The sequence below is a fragment of the Eschscholzia californica genome, unplaced genomic scaffold (genome assembly GCF_041429995.1).
Source record: "Eschscholzia californica isolate CP2 unplaced genomic scaffold, dmEscCali1.0.p SCAF_1, whole genome shotgun sequence".
NCBI lineage: Eukaryota > Viridiplantae > Streptophyta > Magnoliopsida > Ranunculales > Papaveraceae > Eschscholzia > Eschscholzia californica.
In genome coordinates this window covers 13,669,576-13,689,150 of record NW_028238198.1, presented here as the reverse complement: position 1 = coordinate 13,689,150, position 19,575 = coordinate 13,669,576, and the positions used below count along the sequence as shown (strand labels likewise).

The 19,575-nt window shown below is 35.7% G+C and overlaps 3 protein-coding genes and 1 non-coding gene across 7 annotated transcripts; 3 read left to right on the top strand and 1 right to left on the bottom strand.

The window, feature by feature from the left end:
- Positions 1-3,068: 3,068 nt before the first annotated feature.
- On the bottom strand, positions 3,069-10,810 carry LOC147564314 (P-loop containing nucleoside triphosphate hydrolases superfamily protein). Of its 4 annotated transcripts, none has more exons than XM_086644989.1 (4): positions 10,529-10,810; positions 7,968-9,107; positions 5,218-5,382; positions 3,069-4,716 (listed from the first exon to the last, which is right to left on the bottom strand). In XM_086644989.1, the coding sequence occupies exon 4, from the start codon at positions 4,710-4,712 to the stop codon at positions 3,183-3,185; it is 1,530 nt and encodes a 509-aa protein (XP_086501115.1). In that variant the 5' UTR covers positions 4,713-4,716; positions 5,218-5,382; positions 7,968-9,107; positions 10,529-10,810; the 3' UTR covers positions 3,069-3,182. The 4 variants fall into 4 exon arrangements, with proteins under 4 accessions (XP_086501115.1, XP_086501117.1, XP_086501116.1 ...); XM_086644991.1 differs by lacking the exon at positions 10,529-10,810 and having other exon boundaries at positions 7,968-8,428; positions 8,506-9,107; XM_086644990.1 differs by lacking the exons at positions 7,968-9,107; positions 10,529-10,810 and adding an exon at positions 5,554-6,106.
- TRNAT-AGU (transfer RNA threonine (anticodon AGU)) lies at positions 10,660-10,733 on the top strand. Its single transcript has one exon. It is a non-coding gene; the product is annotated as a tRNA-Thr (tRNA).
- A 2,950-nt stretch (positions 10,811-13,760) lies between the features above and the next one.
- On the top strand, positions 13,761-14,358 carry LOC147564313 (histone H4). Its single transcript, XM_086645000.1, has one exon. The coding sequence runs from the start codon at positions 13,843-13,845 to the stop codon at positions 14,152-14,154; it is 312 nt and encodes a 103-aa protein (XP_086501126.1). The 5' UTR covers positions 13,761-13,842; the 3' UTR covers positions 14,155-14,358.
- A 197-nt stretch (positions 14,359-14,555) lies between these two features.
- On the top strand, positions 14,556-17,677 carry LOC147564312 (muniscin carboxy-terminal mu-like domain protein). Its single transcript, XM_086644999.1, has one exon. It carries the CDS (start codon positions 15,613-15,615, stop codon positions 17,518-17,520), a length of 1,908 nt encoding a protein of 635 aa, XP_086501125.1. The 5' UTR covers positions 14,556-15,612; the 3' UTR covers positions 17,521-17,677.
- Positions 17,678-19,575: the final 1,898 nt, after the last annotated feature.

Here is a 19,575-nt window from a genome sequence, read left to right as displayed (position 1 = left end):
ATTCTTAAAGAAGTTGGTAATAACACTTTGGGAGGAAATAATTGAGTCTAGCGGAGTGAGATAAACAGAAGTCCAGGAGAACCTTGCAAAGAAGTTTGGAGAAAATACAAGAAGAACTAAAAGTACGCTTAATAGTGTCGTTCCTAATTTGTATTTTTGGTTAAGTAGTCTCGTATTATTGTATCTTTTGAATTATTGTTTTTTAAACCAAACCCACTACTAGAATTGTGAGGAGAAATATAAAAACCTTACAAACATGACCCCCTTGTTGTTGTTTCTAGTGTAGTAGTTGTCTAGGTATTTTGGATGACAAATACCATTAATGCATGAAACAATGAAAAAAGTATTCATTGAAAGAGTAGGAGAAATAAATGATTAATATTCCCTAATTAGATGTACTTTGTGGTCTTGTTCCTATATATCTCAAAATTGACTACTTAAGACATCTAGAAAGTGGGGTTGGGGCCTTGAGGGGAGGGGGGTTACTAACCTAGCTAGCTATCCACCTACTTGAGGAGACCTTCATCACCTCAGCTTAGCTGGGACTCTGTCAAGCAATTTGTTATCTAAATAATTCAGTCCACTTTCTCATATCTCTTTCAAAACTTCCAAAATCGTTTAGAGAGATAAAGTATTTAGAGAGAGAGGGAGAGAGAGAGTAAATAGTTGTGAGGATGTGAGTGATTGTAATCTATGAGGACTGATTTGTCTTCTTTGTGGTGGTGGCCTTTGTGGGGCTTCTTTACTTGTTCATTTCTGTCAATATATGATGATCACTTTTTTCCCTGGATGGCTGGCTGGCTTTGCAGAAAAGCTACCTTCTCTCTCTCTTTTAACTTCCTTTCAGTCTCTCTCTTCAATCTGTTATCATTATTTACTGTGCTCACTGCCTTGTACATTGAATTAGGGTTGTCAAATGTCAATTGTGTACTTGATTTGAGAACTAAACTTGGGATTCTATGGTTGTGGTTTTGGCTAGCATTTGTCTAAACTAAATGAGAATTGGGTTCATTCAAGGAACCAAATCAATAAATGTGTCAATTAACCATAATATGATAGATTTTTTACAAGTCCTGTGGGCGCTCTTCCCACTTTTGAATAATTTGTGTAAGCAATGAACAACTTGATTGCAGCCTATAATATTGGTGGGAGATACAAGAGTTCAAATTTTGTGGTTCACGTCACACACACTCTAATTACATTGGCAATTTATATTAGAGTATACAATATAAATTACGTACACTGATTAAAATATTTTAAAATCTTTTATAATAGAGCAACTAGTTTTTAGGCTCGAGAGATCATTTTCATCAAGACATTCATACTCATAGTCCTTCGTTGTGTATAAATATCTTCAAAGAATTCAAATTTCTATTTGTCTTCTTATTTTCTAGGCAAAGTTAAATCTCAAAACAACAAATGAATAGCCCCCTTTTGATGAAGAAAAATGTTGAACTTTCATGCACAAGAGAGAAACATGCATGTGTTACTTTTTTCCATCCTTCTCTCCCAACTCTCAATATTTTAAACATAATTGTTCACATAAACCAAGATCTAGATTTCTAATTTGAACTTTACAACTCATTAAAATCCAAACCTAACAAGCTTTACAACTTTTTCTTAGTTATATTAGTAAAATGTATAAACTTAAGGGTTATTTCCCTAATGGCCCCCCACTTTGTGACCAGCTTCCTGCCTGGCCCCCTACTTTACAAGAAATACCCATATGGCCCCCTTCCGTTAGAACACCGTTACTCTCTCTCTTCCATTTCTTTTCTCTCTCTGCCACCTCGTTAAACCAGCCACACCATCGTCTTCACCGGCAAGGGTCGCCGGCCGGCCAAATTTCCGGCCGGCGACCTTCAAACTTTTTTTTTTTTCTCTCTCTAAAAAAAAAAAAAAGTTTTAAAAAAATTCCCTCACCTCTCTCTCTAAACTCCGGCGAAGGTCCGGTCTGTTCATCACGAACAGACCAGATCAGGGACTGTTCGTGATGAACAGACCTAGCTCCGGCGAAGGTTTCCCTTCGCCGGAGTTTAGAGAGAGAGAGGTGAGAGGATTTTTAAAAAAAAAGTTTTTTTTTAGAGAGAGAGAGAGAAGAGAGACAAAAAAAAAAAGTTTGAAGGTCGCCGGCCGGAAATTTGGCCGGCCGGCGACCCTGCCGGTGAAGACGATGATGTGGCTGGTTTAACGAGGTGGCAGAGAGAGAAAACATGCTGGAGGAGAGAGAAAAGAAATGGAAGAGAGAGAGTAACGGTGTTATAACGGAAGGGAGCCATATGGATATTTCTTGTAAAGTAGGGGGCCAGGCAGGAAGCTGGTCACAAAGTTGGGGGCCATTAGGAAAATAACCCTAAACTTAATAAGCTACTAATCCAATTTATCATTGTCATCACTTGTTCCCTTCTTATCCACAAAGAAGAATAATGTATGATACACTAATAACTGATTTTTAGTGGAATCAGTCTCAAGTTCAAACACTAAACTCTTTAGAACTCGTTTTCATCCATACATAATTTAAGTTAGAAATAAATTTAATCATTCCCATACGTCAAGCAGTAACGATAAATATTCTTAAAAATTCACCATTGTGCAACGGATATTGTTGCATGTACAATAATTTTGTTACAAGTGCAACAATATTGTTACTTTATGTCGGAGATAACAAAAAATTACATGAACTTGTCAAAATCGTACAGTATATAACAACAAAATAATTGCAATTTATAGCTTAGACGACGGAACTGAGAAAACAAAAACATTTGAAATATCGCATACTTCCCATCCGGGAGATGTGCAAAGACTACATTGAGAGTCGTATGCTTAACTTAAAAAATCAAATTCTCTTATGCGTTAAGACTCGATTAAAATTCGTTCACTGAATTTCGTTTAGACATTTTAGAATTAAATGATGCTACGGTGTCTTACTACTCAAGTTGAATGCATTGATCCTCAACAAAAAAAAAAATTGAATGTAGTGGAGCTGCTTTTGGGATGTACTGGAAACCTAGAGTACTCAAAATCATAAGTAAATAAAAAGTAATTTTAACCAAACAAGCAAGGCAGAATTTTATCAATCACTACAATTAACCTTCCAAATTTAAAGCTTTTCATACCCAAAGGCTCAAAATGACAAACCATCTCTCTCTCTCTCTACACATGTAAATTAAGAGAATCTTCCATTAATTTGTCTTCTCTTCATCTCCTCCTGTTTTACTGCATTTCTCTAACAAGTCACAACCTTCCTCTGTTTTAATAGTTTCCAAAGCCCTCTTTTCCTGTTCTTCCTCTTCAACATTCAAATAATTTTTCACTCTCAACCCCACTGTTTGATTCTTCTCTGCTCTTTTCTTCAAAGCTTCCAACAACTCTAAAACTGCATTTTGTTTCTCTCTCCTGTTCTTGATCAAAACTTCACTAATATCAGCTGGAGTCATCTCTGCTTTATCAATCACTTCTTCAAGTTCCTTCAATAACCCTTCTTCCAAATCATTTTCTTCTAATCCCAAGTAATTCTTCAAGAGAATCTTCAATGATTGATAAGAACAATAACTCATGAAAATATGCATATCCATTCTTCCACATCTTAATAATGCTGGATCAAGTTTCTCAATATGATTAGTTGTAAAAACAAAAATTCTCTCACTACCACAACAAGACCATAACCCATCTGTAAAATTCAATAATCCTGAAAGGGTAATTGAATTCCCACCTTCTTCACCAATTGAACCAGACCCATTTCTCAGATTCGTCTCAGGTGAATCATAATGGGTTCTGTTAGATTTCTTCCTATTAGTCAAATTAATCGAACAATCAATATCTTCGATCACAATTATCGATTTCGAAGTTGTCTTCATAAGCAACTTCCTTAACTCTGAATTAGTATTAACTTCAGTCAACTCAAGATCATAAATATCATAACCAAGATAATTAGCCATGGCTGCTATCATACTTGATTTACCTGTTCCTGGTGGACCATATAGAAGATACCCTCTTTTCCAAGCTCTACCTGTTTTCTGATAAAACATTTTAGCATCTGCAAAATCTTTTAAATCCGCCATTACTTCAGATTTCTTCACAGGATCCATAGCTAATGTATCAAAAGTACTTGGGTGTTTGAAAGGAACAGATTCCCATGGATGACCACGAGAATCTAAAGACCCACATCCACCTCGAGAATTTGTATATAACAGACGATCTTGATTCTTTCTCCTGATCTCATTAGCCTTATCCATGATGAAATCAAGATATGAATGTAAGATCAAGGACTTGTTCTTCTTCTCAATTTTAAGGGTAAACCCTCTTTTTTCATCAGGTAATGGTCTCCATGAAAATGTTTGAGCTTGTCTTTGAGTTACAAAATGTTCCCACCAAGCAGTAACACCATTGAAATTGTCGATAATGCAGTCATTGTTTGATAATCCAAATGTGAAAGAACTTGAATTTAAGGCTCTAGTGAGGGACAAACGAGTACCAGTGATGGAAACAGAGCTGCTTAAATAAAGTTGAACAGCATTATAGAGTTCATTTGTGTTTACCCCATCAATCTCTGTGATATCAAAGTAACAGTAAGAGGAGAACCAATTACTCAATTTGTTGAAGAGTTTGATTGATGCAAAACGAAGCTCTGGAGGAAATACTGTATGCAATAATGTCTGACAGAATGCAAAAACACCCATTACAGAAGCCAATGATGTCCAAAACTCCTTCATTTTTCTGCAAATATTGAAGTATTGAGTTAGAGAATAAGAAAGATGAGATTTTGGCAGGTGGGTTCTGCAAATTATGGAGGTTTGAGAAATGGGTTTTGGGTTTTCTACTAATACTTTGATCTTTAATGAAAGAAATTGGGATCTAGTATGGGTTGTGAGATGTGTTTGCGTTGGGTGTTTAATCTTCTCTCTTCTTTCTTTCTCTAACCTAACAAGAGGAGAAACTTCATAGGTGATTTCTGGTGGGTGGGTGGGTTAGAGATTCTTGAGGTTTGCATCTTGTTTATAGAGGAAAAAGTTCAGACTTTTTTTTTTGGAGTTAAGTGAAACTGTGTTTCTGTTCTCTCTTCCATCTCTTTCAACATATTTTGGATTTTTGTAAAACCTGGAAGCTTATTGTTTTGTAGTGAATAGAGAGAGAGATAAATAGGGTAAAAGAGTTACTTTTTGGATAAAAACTAAGTGAAGAAAAACTAGAAAACAAAAAAGAGTTAGTATCATTTACCTCCTTTACACTCTGTTTTTTTGGATTCCTGTTCTTCAATGGAAGAGGTTCTGAGGAAGCTTGCCGTGAGGAAGTAGAACTCAGTTTTAGAGAGAGAAACAAATCAAGATCTTGGACAGTGACAGTGATTGAGTAAGTGAGTGGGGTATGAGTCTGATTATAGTCCTGTACAAGTCACCAAAGTTAACTTAAATTAGAAAGCTTGCTTGTATCCTTCCTCCTAATAATATCTTCTTCAACTATGATATAGAATGAATCTTTAAAACCAAATAAGATAAGCATATAAAATCATAGAAATAAAACAAACTAAAAACCAAATCATACAAGTTGGCTTACTATTATGATTATCTTGGGACCCTTTCACTATTTCATCTTTGTTTCTCTCTCTCTAATTTACTTTCTTTCTTTTTCTCACTCTGTTTTAAGTTTTAACTCTCAATTCTTTCTGCAAACAAGATCTATATATGCATATATATACCCATGAGATCTCAAATACTATATTATATTTCTACAAAGATCAAGAAATATACTAGTTTATCTCCTTGGTAATACTACCTTGATATAGGAGAGAAAATCTTCTCTTTCAGAGGTTTAAAATCCTCTGTCAAACACAATGAATTGTTTGATTCTTTCTCTCTCATCAATCCTTTTAGCAGTTCAAAACTTTTTCCTTCTCTCTAGTTTTATTTTGTCCTTCTTTTGATGCTATTATAAAACTTGGGTATTGTGCAGCACAAAAAGTTCTTATTTTTAATTAGTTTTAATTTTAATTCTTCAATACCTTAACTACTAACAACCCTTTTTAATTTTCTTAAACTTTCTCTCTCTTAAGTAATATCTTTATACTAGTACTAGTACCTAATAAGCCATAAAGTTAATTAATGGGTATACCTACTTTTCAAAAAAGTAAAGGTTTATATAGGGAGGAGATGTACTTAATTACAAGTAAGAAAGCATGAAAAGCTCCCACTTTCTCTCTCCAAAAGGTTTTTAATGAGCTGGTTGAGTGAAAATCTGGTTCATTGTCCAGAGCTTTTTATTTATTAGATTGCTTTATACACAGAAATCCTTATTGGGTTTCTCTCTCTGACTCTCATCATTGTCTTCATGCAAATCCCATGCAAGTAGAAAGCTCAACCAGCAAGAAACCCATATACAACAGAGACAGTAGATAATTAGAGAGAGAGAGAGAGAGAGAGAGAGACAGGGTCTATTTTCTCTCTCTCCCTCTCTCCCTCTCTCTACAGGACTGTACTAGCTAAACCCCACCACAAGTCCACACAAACATCAATAAAGGAGGAAAAGAAAAGGGAAAAGGGAAAAGGGAAAAGAGAAAAGCTCTAGAATCTGAATCAATATTGGGTCTATTTCAAATCTTGAATTTGTGATGTCAATTTGATTTCTAATAAGTTAATGTTAGGTAAATCTCATCAATAGAGTCTGAGAGTGAGAAGACAGACAGAGATGTAAGTCTATATTTACAGACTGAAATTTCTCAAGTATAGTTGAAAACTTGAAATCAATGACTTCTATTGACAAATCCTACAAATTTTTCTAGTGGTGGTGACAAGGTTTTCTAAATATAATTTAACCAAGTTTCAACACTATTTTATTCTTCTACCCCATTTGTATACGGCAAAAATCTTAAGACGAACATGATTTAAAGAGAGACACATGTTCCATTTTTCTAGTGCTGGTTCAGATTTTACTCGTCCACAGAGCGGGAGAAATTAAATTCTTTTCTAGGTGTAAGTCTTGTTGTGGCTTTTAATATTATGTTGGGCCAAAATATAGACCCAATTCACATTCTATACTTCCCTCTAAACTGCTAATGTTTTTTCATTCTGATAAACATCTTCTTATGTTTATAAGCATCTTATCTCTCTAAACTTCATGGTCTAATTTGTTTTATTTGCTTCTTCATTCTTCTTTTTCATTTCTTATTCTTCCTCGTACTCTTTCAGCTCCTTTTTACTTCATTCTCACACTCTCTCATCCTCTTCTATTTCTTCGGACATGGGTGGAAAAAAAAGTCAATACGGGGTTTATCTATAGACAAGCCTTTGTCCATGTCACTTAACCAAGTCACAAGGACTGTGCCACTAGCAAAAATTAGGGTGGTATTGGAGTTTTCCTTACGAGAATGTTCTTACGTGTTACTCGTGTGCACAACGTAAACTCATTTTCTACAAATGTAACACATCATTGACACCAAATATGAAAGGACAATGTGGAGGCCCAAGATATAGAGTTGTCCTACTTAACTTGCAAATATTGAACAAAGTAAAGGTAGTAGTAGCAACTCCCATGACTTCATGTCAATCATAAACTTATTAAATCCAAATTCTATAATCCAAGATTTCATGGCCATTGAACATCATGGACAATCTAAAGCTACATATTAGAAAAGGGAGAAAGAAAAATGAAAGAATCATCTAAGTCATATAGTAAGAAAGAGTAAATGAGTGATTAAACATGAAAAGACAGAGTGGGTTAGTTGTTTTGACATATATACAACACAACAACAGAATTCCTATGTTGTTTGATTTTGAACTGGATATTATGCAGTGACATAGTTCAGTGTTAGGGAAGAATCAATGTTTTACGTCTTCACCAAGTCCAGTTTTTGACATTTTCTACAACCTACAGAAGTCCACATGAACCCCAACCGGAATTCTTAAATTAGAATGCTAAGGCACGCCCAATTTTTTATAACATTGTAAAGTAAAAGGGAGGAAAGTAGTACTTACAGTCTTAGCGAAATTGAAGTAACCTCCATAGAAGCTTCTGCAGATTAATTTACATAAATTCTACTTTGCAAATTCTCAAGCAGCAGCTTCTAGAGACTTAGCCTGCCTCCTTAGTTCTTCATTGGCATTCCTCAAGAATTGATCCAAACCACTACCCGAGCTAGTATCCGATAAATCATATGGAACTGCAGTTTTCATACCCGGTCTAACAACACATTGTGACTCTATAATCCTAAAATGAACATAATCTCGTTTTTCTTCCAAACCTGTATCCAACTCTTCCCAAGTGAATAAGAGCGGCAATGTAAAAGCACCCCAAGGATTAAACGATAATCTTAACACGCCCATCCTTAGTAACATAAATATCGAAAGCGTATGCACATACTCCTAAAAATATTCCTGAATTGAAATTTCTAGATCGTCTTTCCTATCGAGAAGAATGGGATAGATTCCAGTAACCTCTGTTTATGAGATTCCAATCAGGACCTTTTTTCGAACAATGCAACGAAATTCCATTTATGGGTGAAGAGGTGGATACCATTTTATGAGAGCCGAGAAGAACTTAGGCGGTCTTGAGGAAGTCTTATCAGAGCAGAATCAAAAGCATGGAAAAGGTCATGAACTGAAGTTGCGGAGGATCGTAACAAGAGTGCAATCTCACAGAATCTAGTGCATCTCAAGGTCGCAGACGTATTTATCCAAGGAGAGTCCTCCAAAGAACTCCAATTTTGCTTAGGGAAGACAGCTCCACCAGAGGTTTTAGTTGATTTTTTAACAACCAATTTGGGTTAACAAGGTGGTGGGGGAGGTTGTTTGGATTCGTCGTCAGAACCTTCTTGAACTTGGAAATCTTCAGCTTCTTCAGGATTGTGGATTCTACGAGGTAAGGCATCTTTGTCAGAGATGGATTTTGGTAGCAGAAACAGTTCATGAACTCCTGAAAGATATTGGATAAACTGTTCTGGAAGCTCGTGACTTGGGTTTTCATTGAAACAGATATGAAATTTGGATACCCCCTTGAATTTGGCACCTCTTGACTTCTTCTTCTTCCTTCATTTGAATGAACTATGTCAACCCACAATCTGCAATGTTTCTTCAATCTCACCGTTTTACGGCTTCCTTTGGGTTCCGCTCTGTTATCTATCAAAAAGAAGAAAAAAGACAATTAGAAGTTATTAGAGTTTTAGATCACATTTCCTCACATTTAATGATTTAAAGTGAAAACTAACTGAAATTTGTCATTTAGTTGAAAATCACGCTACCTTCTATCCTGGTACCCGAAACAGCATATCAAGTAAAATTTCATAAAAACCATTACATAAGACACACTTAAATCCTATGGTATATCAGAAACTTAGTTCAAGTACCTAGTGAGCAACAAGTGCCAGGAAGTGTATATATGATATCTCAACAATGTGAGGAAATGGGGTTGTGTCCAAGAAAATAAATAAATAAAACTTATAGAACTTATTTAGATATAGTAGTCAGAACATGGAGAAGTACTACTTTTCTTAGATAGAAGATACGGTATACTGTCCCCGATTTATTTCTTCTCCAAAGCGAGTCATCCCTTGCCCACTAGTCCAGTCGTCATAGTCGCTCCTAACGCATAAATAGCACCTAGGCCCGACTAGGCAGCGGTTTTTCTTCTCTTTGATCTAGAAGCTTCCCTAAAGGTTTTCTAAATTCCTCTACCCCATCAATACTACTTTTGAGAAAATAGATTTACGAGATTCTAAGGTTTATGTTCCATTAAAAGGTTCTTGCAATAGGAAACTTTACAACACATGTAGGTTAGAAGATAGTCATTCAAATAATGGTTAAAGACTCTTGCGTGCCACGAACGATCATGACAGTGATATAACAAGTAATCTGTACATCTTTATATATTTGTACATGCCGATGTTACCAAATACTCTACTGCCCCTTGCGTACCGGATTCCCCATACTCTATTTTGGAGGGTTTATTATGGAAACAAGTCCAAACATGTTAGACCCTAAAGTTAAAAAATATACGGTAGTGTATTGCATACTAGTACATATACCGCGTGTCGGAGCTACTTGCACTCCAGGTAACATTGATTACACCTCCCAAATTTATCTCCAAAGATTCAGACTATAAACTGTTTGTACCCACCACCGGGCACGGGTTATACCCTCGTATACCTATAATGTGTGTCATGTCTTTGTATGGTTGTTCTTTTTATGACTTGCGAATCGGTATCTATGTACTCTTTCCTTGTAAATCTATCTCCCTGTGTAACTAGTTCGTTTACCATTTAGAACAAATGAATCATTGTATACAATGTATTGTTCTCCACCCAAGAAGAAACTAAAATAAACCCAAATCTTCATTATATAAATAAAATGTTTTCGTTTAGGAATTTTGTCGAACATATGATATGCTACTTAGAAATCTATACGAGTTATTCAGTGAAAACGTATATACACAGAAGTTGCAGAGAAAAAAAGAAAACAAATTTATGTATAGTCTGCAACTGAAAACCACCAAAATTAGACATATACATGAACTTGAAGGAATCTAAAATTGAGAAAAGTACCTGAAACTGTTAAACGTCGATGGAAAAAAAATATAGAGTCTCGAATAAAACTCTTTAAAGTTGGAAGTCATCGTGATCCCTCCTTTATATAATCGGATGAATAAAGACATTATAGATTTCAGAGACGTGAAGCTTTCATAGCTCAGTTGGTTAGAGCACCCGTTTAGTAAGCGGGAGGTCATGAGTTCAACTCTCATTGAAAGCATTTTACTCTTTTTTTTTTTTTTTTCTTTTGGAACTTTTAGTAGTTAGTTACCCCTCAGAGTAATAATGGTTAACGTCAAATAACTTTGTTACTCTTTAAAAAAAAAAAAAAAAAACTTTGCTACCAATATTTAGTATTAACACCCTGTATTGCCAGCCAACTGGGCGTGTCGATACTTGGCTCCCCCATAGCCAGCACTAGTCAGATGGAATTGGGTACGTGTATCACCATTTGGTGTAATGGTAGGACATTCCTTTTAAGCTCGTGAGGTCTTGCGATCGAGTTTCGGTGGAAGCTGTTTATCACCAAGATTTATCCCATGTTGTTGGACTTTAGGTGTCGTTGGGCACTAAAATAAGTTACTTTTTTGCTTAATTAAGTAGAAAAGTAAAAAAGTTAGTTTGTTAACGTGAAAATTTCCGACTTCACTTAAGTTAAAATTTGACTTTCTTTTGTAGTTCAGATTTTTAGTTTTTGACTTCAAAGTAAAGTAACTTTTGTTCAAACACATGCATAAATTTTACTTTCCCAAATTTTTTTTCTTTGTTCATCTCCGCTCCATCACCACAACAAAAAGTACCACCATACACCTCCACCACCACCTCAACCACCACCATCACCGCATCTCAACCACCACCACTGTAGCTCAACCACCACCACCACCATATATCGACCATCGCCGTACCTTCACCACCACCATACATCCATCACCACAACACCTCCACCAGACCACCACCACCATACCTAAACCACCACCGCCACCATACTTCCGCCACCGAACTCCACCACTACCACATCTCGATCACATCACAACCACCGCCACGCTTCCATCACCACAACTACCACAAATATTGCCGCCACATCTTCTAAAAGAGTAATCATGAAAATTCCGAATAAAATCAATTAAAACCCTACACTTCGCCTCTTTGACAGTAGGTACACATAATCCTTCATATGATTAATGATTAATAAAATTAATTAGTTTTGATTTATGTTGCTCGAGGTTGATACTTTGATTGTGGATTTTATTTATTCATATCCAGCATTCCTATAGTAAAGTCATAGATATTGTATTAGTTATATTTAGGTTTCACTCAACCACCTCATTCCTCCCCCTATTTTCTCTCCTTTTATTCGCTTTATCAATCAAGTGTCGTGTTATTCTACATGGTAGCTTTTCAAATTTCTAATTTCATGGGTAGCCTATATTAGTGTAGCTCCACCGTGGTGTATCCTATTTTAATGTTACATGTATTGTCCTTCTCATTATTCTTCTTTGTTGTTTTTCTTAATGTATTTATGGTTATTATTCTCATTTTTCTTCTTTGTTGTTATTCTTAATGTATTTATGGTTATTAATCTGGTTCTAAGAAATTGTCCCATACTTTTTTGGGCTTAAATACTATGATTTAATAATGACCTAATACTTAAAAAAAAAAATAATGACCTAATGATTTTACTCTTAAAATAGCTTTAATTTCTCAGTCAATTTTGTATTTACATATTTAATGTTTGGTTCTTTTACTTATTTTTTGCAGAAGAATGATAGAGTAATGAACGTAATGCTATTGTTTTACCCAAAATTAGGTTTATGAGAAAAAAAAAATAGAAAAGTAAATTACATTTCCAAACTAACTTTTTGACTTTTTACTTATAAGTAACATTTTAGCCAAATATACTTTTGATAATTTTTTACATTTTTGAAGCAAAAGTACTTATACTTTTGGTTGCCAAACGATACCTTAGGCTCTTTATTGTCAGACTTCAGGCCTCTTTCATTATTGGTTTAACTTAGGTGGTTAACGTACTTATCACATCTAAATGATGCATCAATGCTCTTGAAACGACTAACGCGGACCGTATTCTCAAAAAAATGAATTGGGTACAGATACCACAAGACAATCAATGTGTTGCACAAATCTAAAAATTATGAGAACCACGAGAACTAATGATAATGTGCTGACATGCCATAATTTTATGTATTTTCTCCTCTCGAGGATCGCCACCGATGTAATTCTTAATGGACGAGAACTACGTAAGAGAAAAAAAAAAGAAGTGAAATTAGAAAAGTACTAAGGGTAAGCATGCAAAAATAGTATAAATTGTGTAACAAAACTCTGTTGAAGACAATGTTAAAACTGATGATACTAGGGGCGAAATGAATGAGTTAGTCACATTTGGAGGGCCATACACAAATAAACCTAAATCGTTTTCTAAATGAAAAACAAAATGAAATTATCTCCTTAAATCCTATAAACACAACCAACCTCCCCTTCGTCTTATCCCACATTCAGATTTCACAATCATTTCGTCGAATAGAGAGAGAAAAAGTCTTCTGCATTTTTAGAGAGAGAAAGTAAGAGGGGAAAATGTCCAGAAGTCATGGCTCCGGCACGCATCACCAACAAGTCATAAGTTGTGAATAAGTCTAAATAAATACTATTGCATTTGAGGTCTTTTCGTTCATTAAATACTATTGCATTGTTGAGGCGTCAATGCTGTTATTTAATCTTTTACATTTTTTATTGAACATAAACGGACAAAAAGAGGCCAACATGATGGGTCTTTCACACACGTCGAAAGAACTCTGATAAACATGTCGAGTAGTTGTAGTCGACGTGTCAAGAGGGAGAAATGAGAGAAAAAGATGGTACTAGAGTAGAGTAAACGAGTTGGAGAGACAAAATTCCAAGTGACTAACATCTAACTTTACCAACCATTAGTTATAGGACAAAATACTAGACCGTCGACCAAATACAGGGGTTAAATAAACGAGTTGGTCATAGTATGGGGCAAATCGGGAATCAACTTGTCAAACCAATGAGACAAAACGAAGAGTTCGCAGACCCAATCCATGTGAATGAATACCAACCAATAGGAAACCAATATTCTTAATCCTGCGATCAAAATTCTTAGGAAAAGAAGCACTCGGATCGACTATCAATCCAACGGTGTATAACCCAATCTCTTTATAAAGAGTTACACCTATATATATATTCAAGCCCTCATTCCTCTCCAATCACGAAACACATTTGGCTGAATAGAGAGAGAGAAAGAGAGTCTTCTTCACATTTTTAGAGAGAGAAAGTAAGAAGAGAGAAGAAGGAAAATGTCAGGAAGAGGGAAAGGAGGAAAGGGTTTGGGAAAGGGAGGAGCGAAGAGGCATAGGAAGGTATTGAGGGATAACATCCAAGGTATCACCAAACCTGCTATTCGTCGTCTTGCTCGTAGAGGTGGTGTCAAACGTATTAGTGGTCTCATCTATGAAGAAACCAGAGGTGTTCTTAAGATCTTCCTTGAAAATGTCATCAGAGATGCTGTCACTTACACCGAACATGCTCGCCGGAAAACTGTCACTGCCATGGATGTAGTTTATGCTCTCAAAAGACAGGGAAGAACCCTCTACGGGTTTGGGGGTTAGGGTTTTTATTGTGTGGTTGTCAATTAGGTTTTATTTTTCTACTTGTAAGATAATCTGTACTGGATTTAGTATGGTTAGGGTTTTCTATGAATCAACTTGAGTCTGATTTTATCGTTTCAGTGCTTGTTTTTCTCAATTGTGTGTTCCAGAACTACTCAATCAATTAGGGTTCTTTAAAAATCAATGAAAATTTTTAATGCCCAATTTTCTTGTCATGAGTTTTGTTTGCACATTTGAAATTAAAAAAATCACTAAATCATGGACCCAAACCCCCCTACTCATGGAGATTGTGTAGTGAAACAATTGGTAGATCTCTTTATACCAGGGCATCCGGATTGATCCATACGAATTTGCTTCTTCAACAAAAAAAAAAAAACAAAGAACCTGATTTGAGTGATCTTTTATTAAGAGCTAAATTGCCTTATTTGATTGTAAGGTGAGAGCTCTAGTTGCTGCCCATATAGTGCATTCGGAGCTCAAGTGCAGCAGCACCTCAGAACCATTTACATTTATACTTGGGACTTGGGAGCAATTTCTATTGTCTTTCTATCTCGTACTATAGCGGAAGAAGAACCCAATGTGCAATTCACTCACTCCATAATTGAATGAGAGTGCAATTCTCTCACTATATAATTGAATGAGATGCACTTTCAGTAGTTTACGCGGCTAACAATCCTTTTAATAATATTCTTATTGAGTACCCAAGTTAACATTCGCTACATTCGATCAACAATAAATTGATTCACATACATAAGTTTTCAATCCCAATTTCAAGAATGTAATATGGACAGACTTCAACTAGCTTTGCTTACCTTAGCACCTTGGTTTCTAATTTTTGGTCTATGGACTTACATCGATGGTGTGTAAATTTATTCAGAGCTTGTTGGAAAACCCATTCTCGGACTTGGTTAACCGCTTTTTGTTGTTCAAACTTAATGGTTTCGTTTTTGTAATTTTCTAATTGTTCAAAACTCTTATAAGTTTACTGAATATACAAATCAATTTGTCTCTTTCTATCTCAGAATATCCACTCACTGGAAACTGATCGGCTTCCTTTTCCACATCCTTGACATCAGGGGTTAATATGTGAAGTAACTACAAATATGGGAGTATTCACAAAATAATCATAAATAATAAGGATGGTTTCTAAAATTACTTCAAATTTACTTACGGCCCTTCTTAGTTTTTTATTTGCAACATTTCAGTACAAGGAACAAAACTCAAACATCGGCGATCTCTCTTCGTTCTCGCCTGAACGGAAATCTCTCTCCAGAGATCGCTCGCCGGATCCAATTCTGTAAGTATTTCTCTATCTCCTTTTCGAATTTTCTCTCTCTTCAATGAATCTTTACAAATCCAAACCCTAGAAATATAGATCTGAACAACAATTTCAATCAATTGAATATCCAAAAACCTAATTCTTCAATTTCGAAGATCTGGAATTCTAGTTAATCATCAATGGCGTGTTTAGCTTTATCTTTACAACCTGCAAATGGATCTGATATCCTTCTTCAAACTCGTGAATGGTTTCCTCCTGCAAGAGCTCTAGTTGCTCTTTCTTCTTTCCGGCAAACCCGTTTAGCTTTAGCAACTGGTAAACAAATCATAACAGAAGATGGTGATTCTTCATTAGGTGATGATCCATTAGCTGCATCTAGTGGACAATTAATTGTTGGTGTTGAAAGTAAATATCGAGTTGTTTATCGACTTGTTAATGGAATTTATGTACTTGGAATTACTACTGTTGATCAAGATGATTGTGTGAATAATGTATTTGAATGTATTGGAATTGTTAATCAAGCTGTTAGTGTAATTGTTGCTGCTTGTCGAGGTGTTGATGTTACTCCTGAAAAACTTAATCGAAAATACGCAGAGATTTATATGGCATTAGATATTGTTTTAAAGGGTGTTAGTAGTATTAGACTTGCTGCAATGTTGGCATCGATGCACGGTGATAGTATTGCTAAAATGGTTCATTCGGCTATTGATACCGAGAATCGAATAAGAGGGGCTGATAATTGGAGTAGTATCGAGTATCATTCTATCGAACATCAAGCGAATGTGGAGTTATTTTCGAATGCCATGTTTGAATTGCCACCTGAAACTTTGGCTGCTGGTGATGAAGTAGCTGCAAGTTTGATGACTTCTTCGTCACAAACTGAGAAGGAAGAATTACAGCAGGAGAAAAAACCAGAGGAAGCTGAGGGGGAGAAAGATCCTTTTGCCGCTAGTGATGCGATTAATAAGCCGGAGGAATTGGTTGGTGGTTTTAAGAAGAATAAGGATCCGGCAGCTAATGATCTTACTGCTGCTCTTTCAGGACTAGAAATTACTACTCTTCCACCGGCTGAAGCTACCCAATCTACGTTTATTGGTGTTGAAGGATTTGAAGGGGATTATGGTGGTGTTGAATTCAGTAATGAAGAGGCAACTTTACGAGAAGCTTTTGAAGGGTTTGATGATGCTTTTGGAGGAGGATTGGATGCTTCTGAATTTGTTGGACCGACAAAAGTTAAAAAGTTAGAAGGCTTGGGAGGGTTGGAAGCTTTACAATCTGGGCAGAGTGATATTCCAGCAACTGCTGCTGCTTCAGCTGGAACTGGTGGAACTCTTGAAAACCTTGTGGTGAAGAAAACTGAAATGAAAGGGCCTGAGATGTATATTTCTGAAGAGATCAGTGTTGAATTTAGAGAGTCCCTCCTTGCTAGAGTGGGTTTAATGGGTATTGTTTATTTGAGAACATTACCACCACAAAAATCTGATGACAAAGAAACAGAATTCTCCTTCCGACTTGACGGTACTTCAGGGGTTAAAAGAGTGATTATGCAAAACTCGGTTGTTAGTAGTCTTGGAGACGGGTTGTTTCATTTAAGAACGAATCCTTCTGAGGAGCCCATACCAGTTTTGAAATATAGTCTTCTACCTCGTTCTACCCCATTGCCATTGAGGGTTCGTTTAGTTGCACGTCACAGTGGGACTCTACTTTCTGTAATGATCCAATATGTATCTAACCCAGATTTACCAGCGCCTTTAAATGATGTTACTTTTGTTTTGAAATTACCGGTCGATCCATCTTTGTTGAAGGTATCCCCTAAAGCTGGTTTGAACAGAGAAGAGAAGGAATTGGTTTGGCACGTACAGGAAGTGCCTCTCAAAGGACCTCCTGGTAGGCTACGAGCTCGGATGCCTGTTGATTTAAATGAACAAGATTCAAATGAAGAAATCGAGGTTGTTGGTTATGTGAAATTTTCTGTGCAGGGAACAAGAACACTATCTGGTATTTCACTACGGCCAGCGACTGAGGGGAATACAGACTTTTACGAGGTTAATCACAGGTTTGCAAGTGGTACTTACATGTGCAATTGATATTGATAAATTTTTACGTTTTCTTGTAGCATGATTTGTGTTTTTTTTTCCTAATCCTCTTTTTTCTCATGTTGGGAGTGGTTTGAAAGTGTTTGTACTGTTCTTAGTGGTAGGATCATAACTCGATTCATTTGTTCTATGTGAGAGCTTTTTGTTCCTTGTTGATGTCATTATCTATCACTTTAGAAATCGTATCGTTTGTTCTTTTTCTTCAATTTTCTTGAGCATTTGGATAACTGTGATCTATTTTAGGGCTGAGTAACTTTTAGCAAGGGTTTATGTGTATTATTTAGGGATCATTTTAGGGCTGAGTATCCGAATGTCAAATGATTGGGCCTATGATCCAAGTGCATTACAGGGGGGAAGCGCAAAACAACTGATCTTGCTTCGGAACCAATCACCCAAATAAACTCATCATTTATGAAGCAAAAAAGTTAGCGTAGTCATGTATTCATTTTTCTTTGGCCTCGTGTTCGTCGGTCTAAATGTGCTTGTTTCTTGATTATACATTATTATCTAACAATTTTTTAATATAGATTTTGCTGACTGAACTTTTAGCAGTAGAAAATAATTTCTCGAGAAGAATTTCTTCTTTGCTCGGAGTTGTTGATCTGAATAGAACCTCTTAGGAAGGTCTTGTTATTTCATAGAACTGTTGGTCACCATGTTAATCTAGTTCAGTCTCCTTAACGATCCGTGTGTGGTCCTTTAAAAGCTTTGAGTTTTGGAAAGGGAAGTAGTCAGATTTTGATGCTGAATTGAACTTATAATTTTAACAGAGAGTACTGCGTAAACTTGAATTAGGGTATTCAGGTAAAGATATTTGTTGGTGTGGTGTGCATCTTCTGTTTCCATTGTTCTCAGAAAAAAAAACAGCTTCCTTAGGTTAAAAAAAAGGCAACCAATAAATATATGAACAAACAAAAGTCTAATGGGGACAGCCATGTTGGGTGTAAAAATCATTCTCTCCTTCATCATCTATACCTTTTTCGGTATATAGGTTGCCTAAGAGTATCTCCAATGCAAAATCTAAAAAATCTCTATTCATCCTATGTGTCAAATTTCAATTGAGATTCTCACTCCTATGTGGTGAAAATAGAGGACCTTAATTTTTTTGCGTCTCCAATACAAAATTTTAAATTTATCTTAGTTACTTGCGTCATGTTATTTTTTTAAATAAATAATTAGTTATTTAGAAAATATAGAAGACTTGATTTCTATTGGTTGAAAATCTAATATTGATGAGTTGGATCTTGAGATATCTCTATTCCACTCTCGACACGTCATCTTGGAGATCCAAAGAGAGTGTTGCATTGGAGATAGTTTTTAAGAAAAAAAAGACTAAAAAGTATATGCGGCACTTAAAGTTTCTAAGATTGAGTGTTGCATGGGAGATGCTCTAATATTTTCATGTTCTTTAAATTTTTTTTATCAATTTAGATTTCAGAATCAATAAAGTTTTGGTTTCGATTTCCACTAATCTATATAACAAAACACAAAAGTTGTGACTAGGACAAGCTGACTAGGATCAAAAAAAGAGAAAAATTGCCAACTAGATTGAAAGATGACACCTTGTAATTTCCCTTCAAACTTTACATTGTATTTAACCATCCATAGGTGCTTAGACATAATGGTGCTCAGTAACCATCCCAACTAATGGCATTCCATAGCCCATTTAAGATAATGGAATTCCAACCACTTCTCCGTAAACCCCCATAAGTGAATTCTAATGGTTTTTAAACCTCCTCTACTCCTCCAATAGTTCAATTCATCTAATTCAATGAATCAAAAAGTTCATGCAACAACTATCCCCGATAACCTCCCTCTCCTACCTTTTTTTTTTCTCCATCCTCCTTAATGTTCATATATCAATGGATTGTTTTAGACTTTTGGTTGCTATACTTCTCTATAAAATCTTTATTCGATCTCAACTACAACACATGCAGTGTTTGATACATTGTATGAAAGAGTTGTTGAACAATAGCTAGGTGAGATTTTTTTTGCATCAACCTCATTCAAAATAGGTGATCCGTGTTATTTAAATTTCCATATCTA